The 25,148-nt window shown below is 44.1% G+C and overlaps 1 protein-coding gene across 7 annotated transcripts in view; it reads left to right on the top strand.

Moving 5' to 3' along the window:
- SYK (spleen associated tyrosine kinase) overlaps positions 1-25,148 on the top strand; it is a 164,427-nt gene that overhangs the window by 100,698 nt on the left and 38,581 nt on the right. For all 7 annotated transcript variants that reach the window (XM_040354927.1, XM_040354944.1, XM_040354909.1 and 4 more), the window contains 3 exons: positions 6,833-6,908; positions 14,621-14,804; positions 24,132-24,341. In XM_040354927.1, coding sequence (XP_040210861.1) covers positions 6,833-6,908; positions 14,621-14,804; positions 24,132-24,341 — 470 coding nt within the window. The remainder of the gene's footprint in view (positions 1-6,832; positions 6,909-14,620; positions 14,805-24,131; positions 24,342-25,148) is intronic.

The raw sequence follows: 25,148 nt of genomic DNA, 5'->3' as shown, positions 1-25,148 counted from the left end.
AGTGCAGGCTACAGTGTGACTGGTTTTTAAATGTGGGGGTGACATTCCTGCCGGCAAAGGGGTGTCACCCTTGGTCGTTGTGGAGAAGTGATCCCCACGTCCGTGTGAATGTGGTATGAATGGACAGCGACATAATTGGGACCTTGGCGTGGCGTTGCTGCTCCCAAGTCCTGCATGGTGGACTTGGGCTAATCCAATGTGATGTGGATGTGGTGTGTGTGAGCTAGGGACCACAGTGGTGTGCATGTGTGCATGAAGCCTACCACGATGCATCTCCTGACTGCTGTTCCCTCAGCAGATGGGGTATCCTCGGTTAGGGGGGGACTTTGGGGTTCGGGGGTCAGGTCATCACATATGTCAATCTCCAGGCCCTTTCTCATAGCGTAGTTGTGCAGCACGCAACATGCACCGATGATCTGGCACACAAAGTTTGGGGAATACAACAGGGTCCCCCCGGACTTATCCAGGCATCGGAAACGGGACTTCAGGATGCCAAATGTGCGTTCCACCACTGCACGGGTACGTATGTGTGCAGCATTGTATTTTCTCTCTCCTCTGGTTTCGGGATTCCGGAATTGAGTCAGGAGATGGGGTCCAAGTGCATATGCAGAGTCACCTGGAAGGGAAAAGACAGGAGGATGTTAGTCGTGCATGTGCCCCTCGTGATGTCTGCATCATGGGGTCGGACAGTAATGCCTGACTCCCATGTCACTCACCAACCAGCCAGCTGTTCCCGTACACGTTCTGTTCGAATTCTGTTGGGATGTTGCTTTGACGGTATATGTAGCTGTCATGGCTGGCCCCTGGGTGTTTGGCACGGACGTGCCATATGAGGCATTGGGCATCGGCTATCACCTGTACGTTGATGGAATGCCAATGCTTCCGATTGCAGTATATGTGCTCTGTGGCTTGGGGGGGCCGTAGTGCCACATGTGTGCAATCAATGGCCCCCACGGTGCGTGGGAATCCGGCAATTCTGAAGAAATCCGCCATTGCCTTCTGCCGCAGATGCTCATGGGTGGGTTTGATGATGTGGTGGGACATGCGTCTGAGGATTGCAGGGACAACCTGGTCCACGCATCTGCTCATGGTGGATTGTGACATCCCAGACACGACTCCACTTGTATGCTGAAAAGATCCACTTGCGAGGAAATGCAGTGTTGCCAGTACCTTGACCAGTGGCTGCACTGCATGTACGCGTTGTGTCTTGCTGGTGATGTCATAATGCAGGGTTGTGGCTATTTCCAGGATGGCATCAGGGCTGAATCTGAAGATGCGATACACCTCCGAATCACCCATGCCAAAGACGTCTATGCGCGTGCGGTATATCCTCTCCCGTGCCCTCCTACGTGCCCGTAGACGCAGTAGTGCTATGACCATGGCTGCCCCTGGCATGTTGGCATACAGATGTGTTGTCCTGCAAGTGTGGTTGCTCAGCTCGTCCGTAATAGTGCTGCTGTAGCTGCTCTCCAGCTGACCTGTGCAACTCTGGTGCAAAGTTACCCCTGCTTTATGATCGGTAACTTTACGCTGGACGATGCACTTACGCACACCGCGCGTAGCCTGCGCCGGCCAAACGTAAGTTTCTGAATCGCCGTATTTCACTCATTTGCATATTTGAATAGGAAATCAATGGGAGCGCCAGATGCGTCCAGCGTAAATATGCGCCTACAATACGCCGGCGTAGGAAATTTACGTCGGTCGGAAGAAGCCTGTTTTCAGGCGTATCTTGTGTTCTGGGTACGAGGCACAGATACGACGGCGCTAATTTACACTTACGCGGCGCATATCGAGATACGTCGGCGTAAGTGCTTTCTGAATCCGGGCCATTGTTTTTTTTTCAAAATTTTTCCCACAAATAGAGCTTTTGCGCTATGAACAAAAAAAGACAGAAAATTTTGAAAAAAAAACAATGGCCCGGATTCAGAAAGCACTTACGCCGACGTATCTCGATATGCGCCGCGTAAGTGTAAATTAGCGCCGTCTATGGAGGAAGGTTTCTTCATAGTGGAGGAGGCCCCCATACCAGTACCCTCCCAAACCTCCTCCCCCATCAGTGATAGCCCCTCAAGGGCCACCCCCCATCAGGGATAGCCCCTCAAGGGCCACCCCATCCAGCCGGCCCCAAGCCTCTCCTGCCCCAAGTAAGGCTACATGCAAAACAAAGGGTGTTCCGGAGGCATTGGAGAAGAATTTGGCGAGGGACCAGGCCCGGCAAACCAGCCATATGGGTGCCTTAGTGGGGGACCTGCACCGTGTGGCAGAGATACTGGCCTCCTCGGCCCAGACCCAGGCTGCCTGTACCCTAGCTGTGCAGCAGGCCCTCACCCAGCAGGCGGATCAGAATTTCGCCATCAATGACAGCCTGCAGGATGTGGTTGGAAACGGCACAGCAATTGTGACCTGTCTGGGGGAACTGCAGGCCACCACATCAGGCCTTGTAACGGAGGTCCGGAGCCTGGCAGAGGCAGTCCAGGCCAATACGGCTGCCATGCAGGTGGAGGGGAGGAGCCTGGCAGCTGCCGTACAAGAGGAGGGGAGGCAGACAAGGCGCCACCTGCGCAACACCACCACCCGCCAGCTGCGGATGCAGGCAGTGACAAATACTTTCCTCCAACGCATAGCCCTGGCATTGGAGGGCAGGCAGGCAGCCAGGGAGAGACCAGGGGATGTACCTCTACCAGACAACCCCCCCACCTGAGGCTCCCCCCAGGCAACTGCGGCCCGGGTGCCTAGGCACCAGGCGCAGCCCACGACAGGGCAGATGATTTATTTTTTGGTTTTCTTTTATGCTCAAGTGATGAGTTTTTGGTTTTATTTGTATACTCAGGTGATGAGTGTTTATTTTTATTTAAACTCAGGTTATGAGTTGTCTTTTTTTTTCTAATTCCTGCACACTGGGAGTAGTGCAGGCTACAGTGTGACTGGTTTTTAAATGTGGGGGTGACATTCCTGCCGGCAAAGGGGTGTCACCCTTGGTCGTTGTGGAGAAGTGATCCCCACGTCCGTGTGAATGTGGTATGAATGGACAGCGACATAATTGGGACCTTGGCGTGGCGTTGCTGCTCCCAAGTCCTGCATGGTGGACTTGGGCTAATCCAATGTGATGTGGATGTGGTGTGTGTGAGCTAGGGACCACAGTGGTGTGCATGCGTGCATGAAGCCTACCACGATGCATCTCCTGACTGCTGTTCCCTCAGCAGATGGGGTATCCTCGGTTAGGGGGGGACTTTGGGGTTCGGGGGTCAGGTCATCACATATGTCAATCTCCAGGCCCTTTCTCATAGCGTAGTTGTGCAGCACGCAACATGCACCGATGATCTGGCACACAAAGTTTGGGGAATACAACAGGGTCCCCCCGGACTTATCCAGGCATCGGAAACGGGACTTCAGGATGCCAAATGTGCGTTCCACCACTGCACGGGTACGTATGTGTGCAGCATTGTATTTTCTCTCTCCTCTGGTTTCGGGATTCCGGAATTGAGTCAGGAGATGGGGTCCAAGTGCATATGCAGAGTCACCTGGAAGGGAAAAGACAGGAGGATGTTAGTCGTGCATGTGCCCCTCGTGATGTCTGCATCATGGGGTCGGACAGTAATGCCTGACTCCCATGTCACTCACCAACCAGCCAGCTGTTCCCGTACACGTTCTGTTCGAATTCTGTTGGGATGTTGCTTTGACGGTATATGTAGCTGTCATGGCTGGCCCCTGGGTGTTTGGCACGGACGTGCCATATGAGGCATTGGGCATCGGCTATCACCTGTACGTTGATGGAATGCCAATGCTTCCGATTGCAGTATATGTGCTCTGTGGCTTGGGGGGGCCGTAGTGCCACATGTGTGCAATCAATGGCCCCCACGGTGCGTGGGAATCCGGCAATTCTGAAGAAATCCGCCATTGCCTTCTGCCGCAGATGCTCATGGGTGGGTTTGATGATGTGGTGGGACATGCGTCTGAGGATTGCAGGGACAACCTGGTCCACGCATCTGCTCATGGTGGATTGTGACATCCCAGACACGACTCCACTTGTACGCTGAAAAGATCCACTTGCGAGGAAATGCAGTGTTGCCAGTACCTTGACCAGTGGCTGCACTGCATGTACGCGTTGTGTCTTGCTGGTGATGTCATAATGCAGGGTTGTGGCTATTTCCAGGATGGCATCAGGGCTGAATCTGAAGATGCGATACACCTCCGAATCACCCATGCCAAAGACGTCTATGCGCGTGCGGTATATCCTCTCCCGTGCCCTCCTACGTGCCCGTAGACGCAGTAGTGCTATGACCATGGCTGCCCCTGGCATGTTGGCATACAGATGTGTTGTCCTGCAAGTGTGGTTGCTCAGCTCGTCCGTAATAGTGCTGCTGTAGCTGCTCTCCAGCTGACCTGTGCAACTCTGGTGCAAAGTTACCCCTGCTTTATGATCGGTAACTTTACGCTGGACGATGCACTTACGCACACCGCGCGTAGCCTGCGCCGGCCAAACGTAAGTTTCTGAATCGCCGTATTTCACTCATTTGCATATTTGAATAGGAAATCAATGGGAGCGCCAGATGCGTCCAGCGTAAATATGCGCCTACAATACGCCGGCGTAGGAAATTTACGTCGGTCGGAAGAAGCCTGTTTTCAGGCGTATCTTGTGTTCTGGGTACGAGGCACAGATACGACGGCGCTAATTTACACTTACGCGGCGCATATCGAGATACGTCGGCGTAAGTGCTTTCTGAATCCGGGCCATTGTTTTTTTTTCAAAATTTTCTGTCTTTTTTTGTTCATAGCGCAAAAAATAAAAATCACAGAGATGATCAAATACCACCAAAAGAAAGCTCTATTTGTGGGAAAAAAATGATAAAAATATAATTTGGGTACAGTGTTGTATGCGTCAGCGCTGAAAGCTGAAAATTGGTCTGGGCACGAAGGGGGTTTAAGTGCCCAGTAATGAAGTGGTTAAACTACTTCTAATGCAAAGGGAATTTTTAAGCACATGATTAGAGCCTGAGAAAAAAAACAATTGAAGCAAACTAAACCCCAAGAGTGTTAAAACATAGGGAAAACAATGCTAACCCTATTTAAAGAGGAGCTCCAGGCGCCTGCAGAAAAATACAAATACTGTAGCTGCTGACTCTTAATATTTGGACACCTACCTGTCCAGGAATCCAGCTTCACCCGAGCAGAATTTTCAATTGCCGCCTTCATCTCCACTAAGGGAAACCGGCAATGAAGCCGACTGCACATGCGCAAAGTAAGCTGCACTCTCTGATTGAGCCGGCTGCGGTGAACTGGGGGCCGAACTGTCAAAACCAGGTACCTGGTCCCCCTCAAAAGGTGCTAAATGCAGCAGCCGAGAGGGTGGGGGAGGAGGCAGATGAGCAGAGCTTCTTCTTTTAAATACCAGTGCCAGTTCTGGTATAATATTTCTTCCTGGGAATCTGAAAACCATGTAAAATAGGATACAAAGCACATTGTACCAATTGATGCAGAAAACAAATGAAGAATATGGGATTGGAAAATGGAAAATGCCCATAGTTGACAACATTGCATAACAATATTCATAAACACCCTTTTTTTTTTTTGTGTGTGTGCATCCAGCAAATCATTGTAGGCGCAGAATGCACTTTAACTAGGGGTGGGGCATTCATTTAAAATGGGTGTGGCTGCAAAAAAGGCACATCTTTATCCTATACTGCATATACAGGAAGATATATCGCAACAATGACAGAAACACAGCCAAGACATTAGTAGTTCATTAGTACAAAGCTGTATGGTACTGTGCAAACGTTTTAGGCAGATGTGAAGAAATGCTGTAAAAAGTAAGAATGCTTTCAAAAATATATATTTTCATTTGCAAAAATATATATTTTCATTTACAAAATGCAAAGTGAGCGATCAGAAGAAAAGTATTACAATCAAATTATTATTTGGTTTAGTGCAAGAAACAGGAGTATTATATAACAACATAGAGTATATAGTGCAGGGGACAGGAGTATATTGTACATCATGGTATATACAGTGTGAAGGACAGGACTATAATGTACTATATAGCATACAGAGTTCAGGACCATGATGTACAACAAAGGATATATACCGTATAATGTACAACATGGAGAATGCATTTTGGTGGTTAGGGTATAACGTACAGCATATATTGCAGGAGTCAGGGGTATAAAATACAGTGTAGTGCAGGAGTTAGCTCTCAGCTTTTCCTCTTTCTCATCACTTCTTTCACTGCTTCCTCTATTAAGCACTGCTTTAGTGCCAGACCATGGTCAGTTTCTCCCTCTAACGAGGCACTATCCTGCTTCCCACCACACACAAGCACAGATTGAGCAATGTGCTGAATTGCCTTGGAGTGGGAGAAGGCTCTGAACTTCCTCTGGATTTGCTTATGAATGAGCTGTCATGGAATTTGTATATTAATGAGTTGTGGGTACAATGTAACAGGGTTGGGCTGCTGGGCAGAGGTATTTATTCACACAGTTTCTTAACCTAGCATTTTATCATACATTATAAAATACCATAAACATTTCCAAACACCTCGAAAATGCTTGTACATCTAGAGTAGAACGTTATTCAGCTTAAGGGAAACCAATATTCAAGTGGAAGCGCCTGTGTTTTATTGGATAAGGCTCATTGAGATACTTAAAATTCTATTGGTTTGCATAAGTTTTCCATGCACTCTTTAGTGAATGAGCTAATGGCTTTTAAACTGTTATCACAGTCATAAAGTAGCTCTTACTGGCCTAAAATGTCTAAAGATATATGCAGTTATCCTCCTACTGTTCTCAAGTTTAAGTCGTTACTGAGTAAAATTATCTGTTTTCTGTAATCATTACAGCAAAGTTTGGCTGTTCGTCATGGAAGCGTTTCTTCAATAAATCCATATGTTTCAAGACCAAAACCAGGTGAAAGAGGTAAGCTAGACAAATGTGTTATTTAAAAAAATAAAATATACATGTGAAAAATAATAATCATCCCTATAATAGTTAAACAGTCGGAAGCAGAGATGATTAAAAAGACACAAGAGGTGATGCAACTAGTAGTGAAAGCATTCACATTGTTATGTATATTGAATGATTTCCACATAACTCTTAGGCCGCGTACACACGGTCGCTCCAAACCGATGAGAATGGTGCGATGGGCCATTTCCATCGGTTCACCGCTGAAGTGGCCTGATGGTCTGAAGTGCGTACACACCATCGTTCCAAAAACCGAACGGGTCAGAACGCGGTGACGTCAAACACACAACGTGCTGAATAAAACGAAGTTCAATGCTTCCAAAAATGCGTCGACTTGATTCTGAGCATGCGCGGGCTTTGAACCGATGCTTTCTGTACTAACCATCGGTTCGATTTTGAAGCATGTTTTAAAATTTTGGACCGAAGGACAACAGACCGATGGGCTATACACACGGTCGGTTTGGACCGATTTTGAAGCATGTTTTAAAATTTTGGACCGAAGGACAACAGACCGATGGGCTATACACACGGTCGGTTTGGACCGATGAAACTGAACCTTGGTCCATTCTCATCGGTTTTGTCCGACCGTGTGTACGCAGCCTTAGTGGTACTATAAAAGTCAAAAGTCATATTCTATCAGTATTATATGTTTTCTTAACACATACAGTATCTCACAAAAGTGAGTACACCCCTCGCATTTTTGTAAATATTTTATTATATCTTTTCATGTGACAACATTGAAGAAATTACACTTTGCTACAATGTAAAGTAGTGAGTGTACAGCTTGTATAACAGTGTAAATTTGCTGTCCCCTCAAACTAACTCAACACACAGCCATTAATGTCTACACTGCTGGTAACAAAAATACGTACACCCCTAAGTGAAAATTTCCAAATTGGGCCCAATTAGTAATTTTCCCTCCCCGGTGTCATGTGCCTCGTTAGTGTTAGAAGGTCTCAGGTGTGAATGGGGAACTGGTGTTTAATTTGGTGTTATCACTCTCACTCACTGGTCACTGGAAGTTCAACATGGCACCTCATGGCAAAGAACTCTGTGAGGATCTGAAAAAAAGAATTGTTGCTCTACATAAAGATGGCCTAGGCTATAAGAAGATTGCTAAGACCCTGAAACTGAGCTGCAGCATGGTGGCCAAAACTATACAGCAGTTTAACAGCACAGGTTCCACTCAGAATAGGCCTCGCCATTGTCGACCAAAGAAGTTGAGTGCACATGCTCTGCATCATATCCAAAGGTTGTCTTTGGGGAATAGACATATGAGTGCTGCCAGCATTACTGCAGAGGTTGAAGGGGTGAGGGGTCAGCCTGTCAGTGCTCAGACCATACGCCGCACACTGCATCAAATTGGTCTGCATGGCTGTCATCCCAAAGGGAACCAACTTCCAAAGTTGATGCACAATAAAGCCTGCAAACAGTTTGCTGAACACAAGCAGACTAAGGACATGGATTACTGGAACCATGTCCTATAATCTGATGATTGAGAAGAATGGGTGTAGATCGCGCTGGACTGACTCTATCAGTCAGTGTTGTGGATTGGTAGGGTGTGGGCAAAAGTCTGTGCCCGATTTGGAAAAAGGTGGTGATGAGCCCTGTTATGGGCTTGAGCTGCTACCTTGGTGTGCGTCCTTATGGTTGACTCCGTGGATAATGTGTAATTTGCTCCCTCTGAACACACAGCCAGTGCTGAGGACTTCTAACTGTCCAGATCCATGTGCCAAAGGCACCCTCCAACAGAATCATTCCACAACAGTTTTTACTAGCAGCCCCGAAACACGTTGGCCTCTTTTTACTGCTGAAACTTCAAATAAAATACAAATTATTTACCTCTTTGATCACCGGGCGGTCCTTTATCCTCATTTATTCTACATTACCTGTGGTCTGATGAGACCAAGATAAGCTTATTTAGTTCATATGGTGTCAAGCGTGTGTGGCGGCAACCAAGTGAGGAGTACAAAGGCAAGTTTGTCTTGTCTACAGTCAAGCATGGTGGTGGGAGTATCATGGTCTGATGCTGCAAGTGTGCTGCCAGCACTGGGAGCTACAGTTCATTGAGAGAACCATAAATGCCAACATGTACTGTGACATACTGAAGCAGAGCATGATCCCCCATTCTTCGGAGACTGGGCCGCAGGGCAGTATTCCAACATGATAACGACACCCCAAACACACCTGCAAGACGACAACTGCCTTGCTAAAGAAGCTGAGGGTAAAGGTGATGGACTGGCCAAGCATGTCTCCAGACCTAAACCCTATTGAGCATATGTGGGGCATCCTCAAACAGAAGGTGGAAAAGGGCAAGGGCTCTAACATCCACCAGCTCAGTGGTGTCATAATGGAGCAGTGGAAGAGGACTCCAGTGGCAACCTGTGAAGCTCTGGTGAACTTCATGCCCATGAGGGTTAAGGCAGTGCTTGAAAATAATGGAGGCCACACAAAATATTGACTCTTTTGGCCCAATGTGGACATTTTAGACATTATTGGCTGTGTGTTGAGTTACTTTGAGGGGACAGCAAATTTACACTGTCATACAAGCTGTACACTCACTACTTTACATTGTAGCAAAGTGTCATGTCTTCAGTGTTGTCACATTAAAAGATGTAATAAAATATTTTACAAAAATGTGAGGGGTGTACTCACGTTTGTGAGATACTGTATATGTTTTATTTGCTAGTAAGAAAGTAGATACTGATTTTCAGTGATTTCAAAAGCTAGGAAAACAATCTTATGCCTCGTACACACGACTGTTTTTCTCTGCAGGAAAAAAAACAAAGTTTTCCTTTCAAGCCTGCCTTGCATATACACGTTCAGGCCAAATACCGCACGTCCAAAGCACGGTGACGTACAACACATACTATGGGACTATAAAGGGGAAGTTCCATTCAAACGGAGCCACCCTTTGGACTGCTTTTGCTGATCCTCATGTTAGTAAAAGTTTGGTGAGAGACGATTTGCGCTTTTCATATGCTGCATTAAACGATGCAATAATTTGCAGCGTGACGAATGTGATATCTCCATTACGAAACGCTAGTTTTACCAGAAAGAGCTCTCCCGTCTCATACTTGATTCTGAGCATTAATGTTTTTTTCCCCTCGGAAAAGCATACACACGACTGGTTTTCCAGACAGGAAAAAGTCCGCCGGGAATCCCGACGGGGAAAAAGAAAGCTGGTTCTCTCTTTTTTTCCTGCAGTTTTCTCATTGGGAAAACTGCGATGGAGCATACACACAGCCGGTTTTCCCGGCCAAAAGCTCTCATGGCAGTTTTCCCAAAGGGAAAACCGGTCGTGTGTACGAGGCATTACAGATTAGTTTATGGGGACAATTGCATCTATGCTGCAGTAAGTGTTTCCAAAGTTTTGTTTTAGGTCCGAAGTGAACATAACCATCTAAGAGCACATAAACATCCATTCATGATCCAATAAACATCTAAGGGCACATAAACCTCCATTCATGATCCAACCCCTATCAGGCATTTCTGTCATATGTCAACATCATAAAATGTAATGTTAGACTCAGCCAATTGTTTTTGCTTAAAGAAACACTAAAGGCAAAGTTTTTTTTTTAAATAACAAACGTGTTATATTTACCTCCACTGTGCAACTCGTTTTGCACAGAGTGTCTTCTGGGGTCCCTCGGCGGCTGTTTCGGCTCGTCCTTGCAAAAGCTTTCCACCTTCACGCGCCGCGTCATCCGCTGTGATTAAAAGCAGCACCAGCCAATGGCTGCTCTGCTATCAATCCATCCAGCCTAGCCAATCAACGGCCAGGCTGGGAAACCCGAAGAGGATCCCGTGGACACGCGCGGGACTTTCGAGGTGTCAGGTAAGTAAAGCGGGGGGGGCGGTACCGTCGGATGTTTTTTCACCTTAATGCATAGGATGCATTAAGGTGAAAAAACATTTACCTTTACAACCCCTTTAAGACAATTGAATAAGAATCAGAACAGCTTCTTATTATTATTAGTTACAGTTCATCAATGAGCAAAACTGTTTCTGATATTAGATGCTGTTTCTGGGGAACCAAACCCAGAGGAGAAAAAGCAATAAAATCATAATCAAGGCGAAAGCGCCACCTGCCTTCAAATATCAAGTAGTTGCAACTATAATAATTAGAGCTTGGTGTGCTTCCCCAAAAATACAAAATTCAGTCAATAGAAAAATATATACAGCAAAAAAACAAAACAAAGTAACACTTGAAAATATATCCATATACAGTATATAGATAGATAGCTGCCACTCTATCACAGATTATAAGTACAGTACTACAGATGGACACAAACAAGGTGAAGTAAATGATGTAATTATTTCTCGAATAGTACTTCAAAAACATCCAGATAATAGATGTGACTACAGGACAGGATCCATGCTTCGGTATAGATGATGTAGTGTGTTGTTAAAAGGATAAACACTGCATGCAGATTATAAAGTCAATCCAACAAGGGAATATAATTCACAGTATTGGAGACATGGGTCATCTTCATAGTAAGCCCCAAGGGCTATAATCAAAGCCTAAGCTTGGTATATTTCCTTTATAGACTGCACGCTCTTAAGGCAGTCCTCCAATAAAGTAAATTCACACTAAAGATGCTGAAGTGATACTAATGCCGCGTACACACGACCGTTTTTCGGGTTGTAAAAAATGACGTTTTTAATGGTCTAGAAAAAACAAAGTTTTTTTCAACCCGATCATTAAAACGGCCTTGCCTACACACGATCGTGAAAAAAAAATGCTCTAGCAAAGCGAGGTGACGTACAACACGTATGACGGCACTATAAAGGGGAAGTTCCATTCGGATGGCGCCACCATTGGGGCTGCTTTTACTGATTCCTTGTTGTTAGTAAAAGACGATTCGCACTTTTCAGTCTGTTACAGCGTGTTGAATGTGCTATCTCCATTACGAACGCTAGTTTTACCAGAACGAGCTCTCCCGTCTCATAACGTTTTTTTTCACGTCGTTAAAGCCCACACACGAGCATGTTCGAATGCCCATTTTTTACATTGTGAAAAATGCTCTGGAGCCCACGTTTTTAATGACATTAAAAAAAAACGTCATTTTTTACAACCCAAAAAACGGTCGCGTGTATGCGGCATAAGGCCTGGTTCACACCTATGCCTTTTTAGTGCGTTTTCAGTTTTGCAGAAACCCACTACAGTCCATTTAACATGGATTCCTATGGATCATGTTCACAACTTTGTGTTTTCCAGCAGTGCATTTTTTTTTGGACAGGGTCAGGGACTTTTTTTCCCGCAGCAGGTTGAGTTTTAGGTTACATAGGCCCGGATTCACAGAGAACGGGCGCACATTACGCCGCCGTAGCGCATCTCAATGTACGCTACGCCGACGCAGCGCAGAGAGGCAAGCATGGAATTCACAAAGCCAAAGCTGCCAAAACTGCGCTGGGCTTTGAAGGCGTAAGTTGGCGTAGGTGGAAGTGGGCGTGAGCCATGCAAACCCATGCAAATGAGGCGTGACCCCATGCAAATGATGGTTTGAGAGCCAGACAAGTACGTTGAACGAACTGCGCATGCGTCGTGTTGTGGACGCATCCCCATCGGAACAACTACCTAAGATATGCCAGATCACTGCCTACGCCATGAACGTAATCTACGCCCATCCAGACACACGTCCAACGTAAACTACGTAAAAACCGCCGGCTTCTGCTCCCTGATGCAGACCTTTACATGTCTGCTGCTGAGTTACACCTCCTTTATGGGGCTTAACTTTACGCCGGACGTACAACTTACGCGCACCTCTCGTAGCCTGCGTCGGGCGGGCGTAGGTTCGTGAATCGCTGTATTTTCCTCATTTGCATATTTGTATGGCTAATCAATGGCAACGCCACCATGCGGCCAGCATAAATGTGCGCCCACCCTATGCCGGCGTAGGCAAGTTAGGTCTGCGGGATTAAGACTGTTTTTAGGCGGATCTTAGTTTGTGGGTACGGCGCACAGATATGACGGCGCATATTTGCAATTACGCGGCGTATCTGGAGATACGTTGGCGCAAGTGCTTTGTGAATCCGGGCCATAGACTTTAATTAAAATGCCTCTATAGGGATCACAGACAGCAATACAAATCTGACTGATCTATTCAATGGCAAAAAAAAGGTTTTGGCTGGAGTTGGGCTTTAAATGCCTTGTCATAATATTTTTATGTAATCTATACAATATATACTTTATATGCAATGTATATACACGCATCGGCTACTTTAATAAGTACACCTGTTCAATTGCTTGGTAGCACAAATAACTAATCAGCCAATCACATGGCAGCAACTTAATGCATTTAGGCAACTGGACGTGGTGAAGCCAACTTGCTGAAGTTCAAACCAAGCATCAGAATGGGCAAGAAAGGGGATTTAAGTGACTTTGAATGTGGCATGGTTGTTGGTGACAGATGGGCTGGTCTCAGGCCCCATACACACGATAGAATCCATCCGCTGAAAAATCCCAGCAAATGGGTTTCAGCGGATAGATCCTATGGTGTGTACACTCCAGCGGATCTGTTTCCGCGGATATTTCTCCCCTGGGATGGATTCCAGCAGATCGAATATTTGCTGACATGCCAAACAAATCCATCTGCTGGAATCCATCCCAACGGATGGATCCGCTGGTCTGTATAGACTCACCGGATCCATCCGTCCGAAGGGATCCCCCGCATGTGTCGTAATGATTCGACGCATGCGTGGAATTCCTTATATGACAGCGTCGCGCACGTCGCCGCGTCATAATCGCGGCGACGGCGCGACACGTCATCGCCAGAGGATTTCGGCGCGGATTTCAATGCGATGGTGTGTACACTCCATCGCATAGAAATCCGCGGAAATCCTCGAGAGGATTTATCCGTGGAAACGGTCCGCTGGACCGTATCCGCGGATAAATCCTCCCGTGTGTATGGGGCCTCAGTATTTCAAAAACTGCTGATCTACTTGGATTTTCACACACAACCATCTCTAGGGTTTACAGAAATTGGTCTGAAAAAGAGAAAATATCCAGTGAGTGGCAGTTGTGTGGATAAAACTGCCTGTGGATGTCAGAGGTCAGAGGAGAATGGGCAGACTGGTTTAAGATGATAGAAAGGCAAGAGTATCTCAAATAACCACTTGTTACAACCAAGGTATGCAGAATACCATCTCTAAATGAACAGGACAATGAGGTCACTGTACTCCAATGGCCTCCACAGTCACCAGATCTCAATCCAATAGAGCACCTTTGGGATGTGGTGGAATGGGTGATTTGTATCATGTATGTGCAGCCCACAAATCTGCAGCAACTGTGTGATGCTTTTATGTCACTATGGACCAAATATTTCAGAATCATTTACAGTATATGTATATCTATTTGAATTTTTTTTTCCTATTGGGGTTTGTTGCCTATAAAGTATTCATGTTAACAGTTGGCCATTGCACTGTTGTATTGCAGCATGCATGTAATACTAAAAAGTATTCAACCTTTCAAGTTGATGTGTTTGAGCTCCATTTGGTGAAAATGATTACAATAATTCAATGTGAAATGACAAAAGATTGTTATATTTAAACTTTAACATTTTTCAAAACAGCAACTGAGAAACCCATAGAATATATGAAATAATATGATTACGAAAAGCCATGAAATAATTGTTAAGTTATTTCAGCTCTGTCTTTTATGCCAGTTTCAGAAAGTTCCATGTATTCCATGCCAATGGACACAGATGTGTATCGAGGAATATATGAAGATCCTGATGAGCTAAGAACTCAAACTCTTAAAATAAAGCGAGAACAACTCCTATTAGCTGATATTGAATTGGGTTCTGGCAATTTTGGGACTGTGAAAAAAGGAATCTTTAAAACATCAAAGTAAGTGCACTGGACTTTCTACTTTTCTCCTGCAATTAAATGTCTGCTTTCAATCACATAGCTTTAGGTTTTATGCACTGTATCTCTCTCTCACATAGCCTTAAAGTGGTAGTAAAGGCAGATGGTTTTGTATTCCCCCTGCAGTGCCCCCCCCCCCAAGTACAAACCTACTCTCTCCAGCTGCTGTGAATCAGAGCCAGTGACTGGGCAGTGGGGGGTGGGGCCAAGCCCTGCTCTGTGTTACATGCCTGATGAAGGGGTCCTGCAAGGCTCTAAAACATTGCTATTTGCGGTAATGATGTGATAGTTGAATAAAGCTTTGGACCGTTCTGGAGATCGATAGTGTGCTGGTGGGCTTGGGAGCAAGCACACATGAGTGCCCCCATAGCAAGTGGCTTACTATGGTGGCACTCTGTGGGGGGTGGAGCCATAAGCACTGGCGGGGGACACCATAAGAGGAGGATCGGGGCTGCTCTGTGCAAAATCATTGCGCAAAGAAGGTAAGTATGACATTTTTGTTATTTAAAAAAAATAAAAAATAAGCTTTACAATCACTTTGAACAAGATGCCACCCATGTCACCCAAGCATTCCTATTTATGGCTTACACTGGGCCATAAGACAATAGAGGGGCAGTCAGATCATGGTTATGCTTCCAAATGTTTTGTTATGCCTATGAATAGTTTTACAATGTTTAACATTATAAACTTTTGGGTTATAATCGCACTGTTTTTCAGAGCCAACTCCAAAATGTATTTAAGTGGAATTAAGCTTATTTATTTTTTTTAAATGCTGACCGGTATGGTTTTTATGACAGAAGAGACCCTGGCTTCTTTTGTCATAATTGCTTTTCACTGCCAATCAGTGGTAATGTACACTGAGCCACGCATGTACAGCTCTAAGTACAATCACAGCACCGTTCTATGCCACGATAAAGTAACTCTCGTGCACATCCGCAAGAGTGACATCATTTAAGCGACTAAACAGAGCGAACCTGGAAAGAAGAAGGAGAAGATGGAAGCACCCAGGACCAGCGGAATCACTGACACTGTAGCAATGTAATGCATTGTTTGACAGGTAAGTAGGCCATAACATGCTAATATGCTGTGCATACTAGCATATTATGGCATAATATATATAAAGCAGAGTTAAATTCAGCTTTAAATTATGTTTGTCAGAGCAAAACCAGGAATGGTGTGAAAACATAGCAACACTTTCAGGCTGACAGTACTAAGCTTCTGCCTTTCAGTTAGCAGCATTGTTGTTGGCCAGTTATGCGTGTTCCTTTAGTTGGGCTGCCTATCAGGTCTGTAAATGCCTCCTGCAGATTTGATATGTAGTACAATGGCCAGATGAAGGAGTGCACACAGCATGCTGACAACACTGCTGCCAATTGAAAATTCCTTGGATCCTGACTTATGCTAACTTACTTGCTCAGACACCAGTGATTTCACGGGGCTACCTCCCAGGAAAGCCGGGTACTCAAAATCCAACAAGAATGTGATCCAGACAGTTTGAAGCTATAACTATGACATATATAACTCTTTTTACAGGTTCCCTTCTACAAGTTTAATGCTACAGCCTAGAAATTGACCAATTTATGGAAAGCCATGGCAATATAGGGTACTGAAAAATAAATATACAGTATATCTCTTTTGGTGGGGAGGGAGAGTGAGGTAGAGGAAAACTTATATTATGTTAAAAATATAAGATGGGTGACAGGATTAGCCCTGCCTGGTCATACATTTTTGCCCCCCCCCCCCCTTTCACCTGCCCCTTTTTTTTTTCTTTCCTTTATTGAACCCAGAGTAATGTGGAGCAGTGAATATGCACACTGAGATAGAATGGGCCACATCCATCCCAGCACCCCAAGTGGGAGCAAACTGTGCCAGGGTTTGGACTAACAATCCGACCAGGGTGATTAATCAAACACTTCAATACTAACAAACAAAGGGCCATTAATAGAAAAGTGGAAGAGTAATAACAAAGCATGAACCCAAAGCATGAACCCAAGAATGGATGTATTAATGCACCATTTGTATTAATAAACAGGATTACGTTAAAAAGGTCTGTAGAGGCCTTAGGGTGTTTCAACCAAGGCCCCCAGAATTTTAGGAAGGAGGAGGATTTAAACTCTTTAAGATTAAGGAGTTTTTCAGATTGGCATTGGCATTCAATTATGCTATTATGTCTTCTACAGCCATGTACACACGATCGGACATTCCGACAACAAAACAGTGGATTTTTTTTGACGGAAAACTTGTGTTGCATAAACACGGTCACACAAGTGTTGTAGAAAATTCCGGACGTCAATAACGCGGTCACGTACCGCACTACAATGAGCTGAGAAAAATGAAGTTCAAAGATTCTGAGCATGCGTCAAATTGATTCCAAGCATGCGTAGGATTTTTGTGCGTCGGAATTGGCTACAGACGATCGGAACTTTTGTTGTAGGAAAAATTGAGAAACAACTCTGAAAAATTTGTTGTCGGAAATTCCGATAGCAAATGTCCGATGGAGCCTACACACGGTCAGACTATCCGACCAAAAGTTCACATCGAACATTTGTTGCCGGAAATTCCGACCGTGTGTACGTGGCATTAGTTGGGGGGAGAGGGGGATTTCCAATGACTTGTAATAGCTACTCTAGCTGCGTACAGAATGTAAGCTGTATGGAGCAGTGATTCTGTATGGAGCAGGATAGTCCTATGTTTAGTAGTGTTAGTTCTGGGTTGAGAGCAACGTTATTCCTCGTAATTAGGTCAACTACCTTCTTCCAGAATGGTTGGATATGAACATACTTCCACAATATATGATATAGACTCCCTATCTGTGTACACATCCTCCAGCATAGATTAGAGGTAGCAGGAATTTTTTTGACAATCTATAAGGGGTCAAGTACCACTTGCGATACATTTTTGGAAAAACATCCCAATGGTCAATGCAAGCAGTGGCTCTGTAACTGATATGGATAGCCTTACTCCATTGTTCAACAGTAAAGGTTTTGGCTAGTTCCCTTTCCCATAACATGTTTTTTAGTCTTGTCTGGACTAACGGTTAGCACTGAGTAGAAAAAGGAAATACCTTGTGTATTTTTTTATATTTTTCCTTTAAGATAATTCCAAATTGAACTTCTATGTTGTCTTTATAACACGCATATAACTTAGTGGTGAATTTGATTAATCCTATAGACATCTTGGGGTAATACGTTTCTTTTAATATTGTCCAGGAAGATTAAATGTCTTGCTAACCAAAAATAATGGAATAAGCCATTCATATGTCCTCCCGAATGTCTATATAGCAGGTGTTATTATCTGTGTGCTGTAGATAGAGAAGCTCCTGCTAAGCTTCTAAGGATTCAGCCACAGTTGGGTGAGATAATTTACATATAGTAGGTGACATAAGAGATGCTACCATAAGTGCTATCAGTATCAGATCATGGTAAAGTGATCTCTTTATAGTTACCCACAGTTTATCCTGCAATACTTTAGCCCAATGTTGAATTTGGTCAAGAAGGGAGGCTCTATAGTAAGCTTTCAGATCTGGGAGAACACTGTTTTGTCTATGTTTGGTTAGGGAGGCAAATGCTATTCTGAGCTTATGGCCTTGCCAAAGAAAATTCCGGACTATGGAGTTGCATTTAGCAAAGAAGGAAAGTGGAAAATAAATTGGAAGTGTTCTAAAAACATACAGAATTTTTAGGAGGGCTTGCATTTTAAAAGCCACACAGGATAATCGATTCCTACTTATATGGTTCAGGTCTTTGGTTATTTTACGTAAGAGAATTGGGTAGTTAGCTTCATATAATTTTTTAGTGGAAAAATAAGTTGAATTCCCGAATATGTGATAGAGGGAGAGTCCCAGTTGAATTGGATTTTTTTTTAGGTAAAGAATTGTTTTAGAAGAGATTCCCATGGAGAGGACATGGCATTTACTATTGTTAATGTTGTAGTGTGACATGTGTCCGAATTCATCTATTAGGGCCTGCACACAGGTAAGCGATGACTTGGGCAAAAAGAGATAAACTAATATCATCTGTAAAGAGCCCTATTTTGTGCTCATATTCCCCAATGCATAGGCCCTTTATTGATGGACTGGCGAAGTAGATAAACTTTAATTTAAATTTAAGTAGCACTTGGGAGAGGTACCCCCAGTGTACCCTGTCAGATGCCTTCTAGGCATCCAAGGCAAGGAGCTGGGAAGGTGTTTTACTTTATTCTGTGTAGTGGATTCGATTAATCATCCTCCTAGTCCCATCTAGAGCCTGTGTTCTTTTTACAGACCTAACTTGTTGTGGTCCTATGAGACAGGCATTACATCAAGAAGTCTATTAGCCAATATTTTAGAATCATTTTTTAAGTCGCATTCAATAGAGAAATTAGCTTAAAGTTTTGTGGTTGATGGGGTTCCTTACCCGGCATAGGGAGGGCAATTATTACAGCTTCAAGCATTTCCTTGGAAAATTGTTCCAGCTTGGCAGCTTTATTAAAAACATTCACAAGGAGTGGGCCTACGATAGATGAGAAGGTTTTATAATATTCTGAGGAAAGCCCATCTATGTCTGAAGAATTATTTTATGCGAGTGCAGTAATACCCTTAAGCACCTCTTGTAGGTCAATAGGCAGGGCCGGATTCCAGACAAGGCCAACAAGGCCAGGCCTCGGGGCGGCAGTGGGTGCAGGGGCGGCACTGTGGCTGAGAGGAGAGCACACTTTCACTTTCATTTCGGGAGTTCCCCCTGTCATGCGGATGGTGAGAGGAGATAAAACAGAGGGAAGAGGAGGTGAGATGGTTCTCGGCAGGAGCACCCCCCCTCCCGGTTCTCAATGTCGTTTTGTCATTTTTGGCAGCAGCACCCCCTAATGCTCAATGTCATTTTTGGCAGCAACACCCCCCAGGTTCTCAGTGTCATTTTCGGCGTACCAATCCCAGTCCCCCACCCCCCCTCCGCTTCTCAATGCATCTCAGTATCCTGCCGAAAAAGTCCCCCGGAGGATAATGTCCCCCCTGTACTGTGTAGACGAGGGCGGCATTGAAGGACCCGGCCTTGGGGCAGCAAAGGAAGTAAATCCGGGCCTGTCAATAGGTCTATTAATCTGAGATAGGGCAGATGGATCTATTGATTGGAGGTTAATGCTGTTCAGGAAGGATGAAATATCTTCTAGTTTAGGGAGTGGAGTGAGTGAGTCGTCCTTTAAATTATAGGGAGAGGCGTAATAGTCACAGAAAGTTTGTGCTATGTCGTGTGGGTTTATAGTTACTTTTCATGTGCTATGTTGTGTTATTTTTTCTATTCTCATTTTGGCTTGTCTCTGTTTAAGTTGTGCAGCCAGTCTCTTCCCTACTTTGTTTTTCTGAGAGTAAGATGTTAGCTGTAATCTTTTAAAACATTTCTACCGGTCAGCTATGAGAATAGATTTAACTAGCTCCTCTCTGATAGTTCTAAGTTTAGATTTTTGCAAACCTTCTAAGTGTGCAATTTCTGTTAGCAGTGAGGATATGCTTTGGTTTTTCTTCCTTTTCTCCCTGGCAGCGAGTTGGATCAATTCCCCTCTTATAAAAACGTTGTGAGTACACCAAAAATTAAAGACACCGCTAGAGCCATTAGTATTAAAACAGAAAAACGTCCCTAAGTGTGTCTTTAAGTACTTTGCATATACAAGATTAGACAAAATAAACGTATTGTTCCTCCATAAGGATGTATGAGTTCCAGATCGGCCGTCAATATCCAGTCAAATTGGCAAGTGGTCCAATGGATGTTGGCCAAGGTTACCTTTTATAAAAACGACTTATCTGTGTGTGTTAGAGAAGAAGGAGTAGACCCACTCCGAAGTATGCAGGCACCTCCAGGGGTCATTTAGATCTTCCTGAAAGAAAAAAGAGTTAAGGCCTGTCTTTTTTTTGTTCTGGGCTGTGGAGTCCATTGCAGGGTCCATAGGTGCATTGAAATCCCCACACCACAGATAGCCTATTTGGATTTTGGAAGTTTTCCTCAACAATAGTCACTGGTGGACATTAGGAGAATATAAAGACAGAAAGGTGTAAGTTGTAAGTTGTATTGTTAATCTCAGCAACCAAAATGATGAATCTTCCTTCAGGATTAATTAATGAGTCCAGTAGGTTAAATGAGACTGTATCCTTGATTGCTACCAATACTCCACTTTTATTCTTCTGGTGGTTGGAGTGGAATACATGAGGACATTGTTTGTGTGTGCAACGTGCGGGGGGGTTGAAGACAGAAAAGTGTGTCAGAAAAGATGTCACTGCATTAGTTAAGTGCCTTCTTCCAGAGAGCCCTGCGTTTGTAAAGGCTATTGAGCCTTTTGGCTTTTATCAATATCAATTTAAGTACCATAACAAGACAGAAGAGTATAGTGATATTCTGATAGGACCTTAATCACATTAGCTTGGATGAGTGGAAGCATATTTTTGAACCGGTTATGGATATTCCATAGTAATAGAATGAACAAGCTCATAAAACAGAAGGTTAACCCAAACAAAAGAAAGTGGCGAGTTGGAATCCAACTCGAGAATACAGGTGTGTCCTGTACACAACATGAGGGAGAAAAAAACAGCCAGACAGGATTCTATGTTGAAGCCAGGAGGGCTGCATTGTGACTTAAAAGAGATTCTGAGGCTGCAGATTGTAGACAGAAGAGTAAGTAGAGTAAGCAAGGTTGCCTTCAGGGTAACAGATCGTAAGAGACTAAGGGTGTCATGTGTTAGGACTTGTACGCCACGGTGCAGATCAGCGTTGTTGGGAAGAACTATCAGATTTGTCCTCCGGGAAAAGGTCCCAACTCCTCAGTAGGTCAAGGCCCTCGTCCAGATTAGGAACAATGTGTGACTTGTTGTTCCTTTTGATGGATAATTTGGTGGGGAATTTCCATTTGTATGAATTATTATTATTTCAGAGTATTTTAGTGACAGCAATTACATTTTTAAGAGCTTGGATTGTCGCTTGAGAGAGGACGGTATATAGGGTGATCCCTACATAAGGCTCAGGGAGGGAGTTTCTTCTGCAGGCAAATTGGATGAGTTGATCTTTTACATGGTAGTAATAAATCCTCGCTATGACATCCCTGGGACTCATTCTGGTACAAATGACTGTTTAGGGAGCCTTTGAGCTCTGTGAATAACCAGTTCCTGGGGCTAACAGAGAGGAGTAGTTCAGCTATAATTTTTTGTATAAAGAGGCGAAGGTCTGTGGCAGGGACGGACTCTGCTATTCCTTGGAATCTGACATTGTCTTGGTGGGAATGGTCTTCTAAGGCCACCATTTTAATTTTGGTATGTCGGATGTCTTCCACAGAATCATCATGAGCATCAGCCGCTTCACTGTGCGCCCAAACATAGTCTCCCATTCTATTTTCAATATGATCCATCCTGTCCCCCAGGGCTTCTATTTCCACCCTGGTTTGTTTCATGAATGAGGCAATATCCGGTTGCAGAACCCCCCCCCTCAAAGAAATCAGCATGTCTTTAAGAATTGTGTCTAAAATAGGTTGCAGTGCTGCGAGAAATGTTTTAAGTTGTTCGTCAAAACCTGAAGGGTCAGATATAGAGTCTGTGTCAGATTGTGTGGCACTGACATTTTCCTTGCCAGCGTCCGGTCTTCTTTTCTGCTTCACTGGGCTATTTGAGGTGGATGTACACAGCTCTCCTTCTGCCTCAGGTGAGTATGCAACTGTGCTCTGTGTTACTCATGTCCCTGCAGCAGCCTCTGCTATGCCTCTTTGTGTCCTGCCTGTCATGCCGGCGCCATCTTGGAATTTCTGGGCCACCACCAGAGATAAGAAATCGATCAGTTTGCAAGGCCCATCTCTGTTTTTCCTCTTCACCATTAGCTTTCAGCGGCTTTCCAGGTGTCAGGCTAGCTGTGGGGATGATAAAAAGCAGTCCCCCGTCATTTAGAGACGCTGTATGGATCCCACTGTGCCGAAGCTCGGCTTCTATGCAGCCATATCATCCGGCTGCAGGCAACCTGGGGCCCGCTAGCTGTTGTGGAACTACATTTCCCATGAGGCATTACAAGGCTGGCAGTTACAATTACTTCCAGAGGCATGATGGGACTTGTAGTTCTGCAATAGCTGGAGGGCCCCAGGTTGCCTACCCCTGCCCTAGACTATAGTTGGGAGAAAGATCACAAGAGGTACCTATGCTTTTAAGAGGATTTCCCCCATTTCTCGCTTGTCCCTTGCCTCCTTTTTTGGTGAAGAAACGTGATATATATAGATGTAAGGATATGCATCCAGGAGATACACCCTGTATTTTATATTTATTATAGGTTTGCAATTATATATATATATATATATATATATATATATATATATATATATATATATATATATATATATATATATATTGTTGCACATGTGAAATTTTCTTGGGTTATTATGGTTGTTTTTTTTTTTCTTTATTGTTGATTCAGACATATTATCTGGATTTTTGATTGTCTTGTTGTTATGTCCTTTTTTATTGAAAAAAAATAATTGAAACATGCTGGAATAGCAACTACATAAATAACAACTACAGTAAAACCTTGGTTTGAGAGTAACTTGGTTTGAGAGCGTTTTGCAAGACAAGCAAAATGTTTTAATACATTTTGCCTTGATATACAAGCGATGTCTTGATATAAGAGTAGTGTTATGTCACAACTGAGTATAAAAAAGAAGAGAGGAGCCTCTAATGCCGCGTACACACGATCGGTCAAACCGATGAGAACGGTCTGATGGACCGTTTTCATCGGTTAACCGATGAAGCTGACTGATGGTCAGTCATGCCTACACACACCATCAGTTAAAAAAACGATTGTGTCAGAACACGGTGACGTAAAACACAACGGCGTGCTGAAAAAAACGAAGTTCAATGCTTCCAAGCATGCGTCGACTTGATTCTGAGCATGCCTGGATTTTTAACCGATGGACGTGCCTACAAACGTTTTTTTTCTATCGGTTAGGTATCCATCGGTTAAACAAGATTGCTTTTTTTTAACCTATGGATAAATAACCAATGGGGCCCACACGCGATCGGTTTGGTCCGATGAAAACGGTCCATCAGACCGTTCTCATCGGTTTGACCGATCGTGTGTACGCGGCATAAGTGTAGCAATATGGTTACATTTAAGGAAGGTACAACATTTAGCAACTTATTGCTACACTTGGAGGTGCCCGCCTTCTCTTTTATACCCTGTAAAAAAAATGCTTTGGTATACAAGTGCTTTGGTTTACAAGCATGTTTCTGGAACGAATTATGCTTGCAAACCAAGGTTTTACTGTACATAAATGTGGAAGCCTAGCATCCCAACTTAACAGTATTCCAATTAACAGATCTGAAAAGAAAGTTGCTGTGAAGATTCTTAAAAATGAAAACAACGACCCTTCCAGCCAGGAGGAGCTGCTGACTGAAGCAAGGGTGATGCAACAGTTGGATAACCCATACATTGTCAGAATGATCGGGGTTTGTGAGGCGGAGTCTTGGATGCTGGTTATGGAACTTGCAGAACTAGGACCATTAAATAAGTTTCTAATTAAGAACAGGTACTGAAGTTTTTTTCTGTAATAGCATTCTTTTAACATAAAGATAGTATACAAATATATTTTCTAAGAGTGTGTTTTATATTTCTAATTAATTAGTTGTACTGTCAATATGAAATTTTGTATGGCAATTGCATTCATGTATGTTTCCAGTATCATATATTTCAATCAATAATACATTTATAGGGAGGCTATCAATCAGCATATTTCCTTTCATTAAATTTAGTATAAGGTACTAAAAAAGTATATCTTAACCCAATAACACAAGAACAGGGGATGGGGGGCTAGGTGGAGTTCCTGCTCCTATTCTCATGACAAAAAAATGATCAAAGATTTATAGATGATAGATAGATAGATAGATAGATAGATAGATAGATAGATAGATAGATAGATAGATAGATAGATAGATAGATAGGTAGATAGATACTATGGGCCAGATTCTCGTAGAATCCGCGGCGGCGTAGCATAAGCCATTTACACTACGCCGCCGAAAATTACTGGAGCAAGTGCCGTATTCTCCAAGCACTTGCTCCGTAATTTGCGGCGGCGTAGTGTAAATGGCCCGGCGTAAGGCCGCGTAATTCAAAGGGGGCGGCTTGTATTTAAATTAAGCGCGCCCCCGCGCCGATAGAACTGCGCATGCGCCGGGCGGAAAAATAGCCCAGTGCACATGGTCCAGCTCACGACGAAAAACATCAATGACGCCGACGTGAGCGTCATTGACGTAAAGTCGTATTCGCGGACGACTTAGGAAAATTACGTAAACGGACGCCATACTTAACATGGCATACGACGGACCTTCGTAAACTT

Source organism: Rana temporaria, chromosome 1 (assembly GCF_905171775.1).
Source record: "Rana temporaria chromosome 1, aRanTem1.1, whole genome shotgun sequence".
Taxonomy (NCBI): domain Eukaryota; kingdom Metazoa; phylum Chordata; class Amphibia; order Anura; family Ranidae; genus Rana; species Rana temporaria.
Note: the sequence above shows the minus strand (reverse complement) of the source record. Positions and strands in the feature narration are given on the sequence as shown.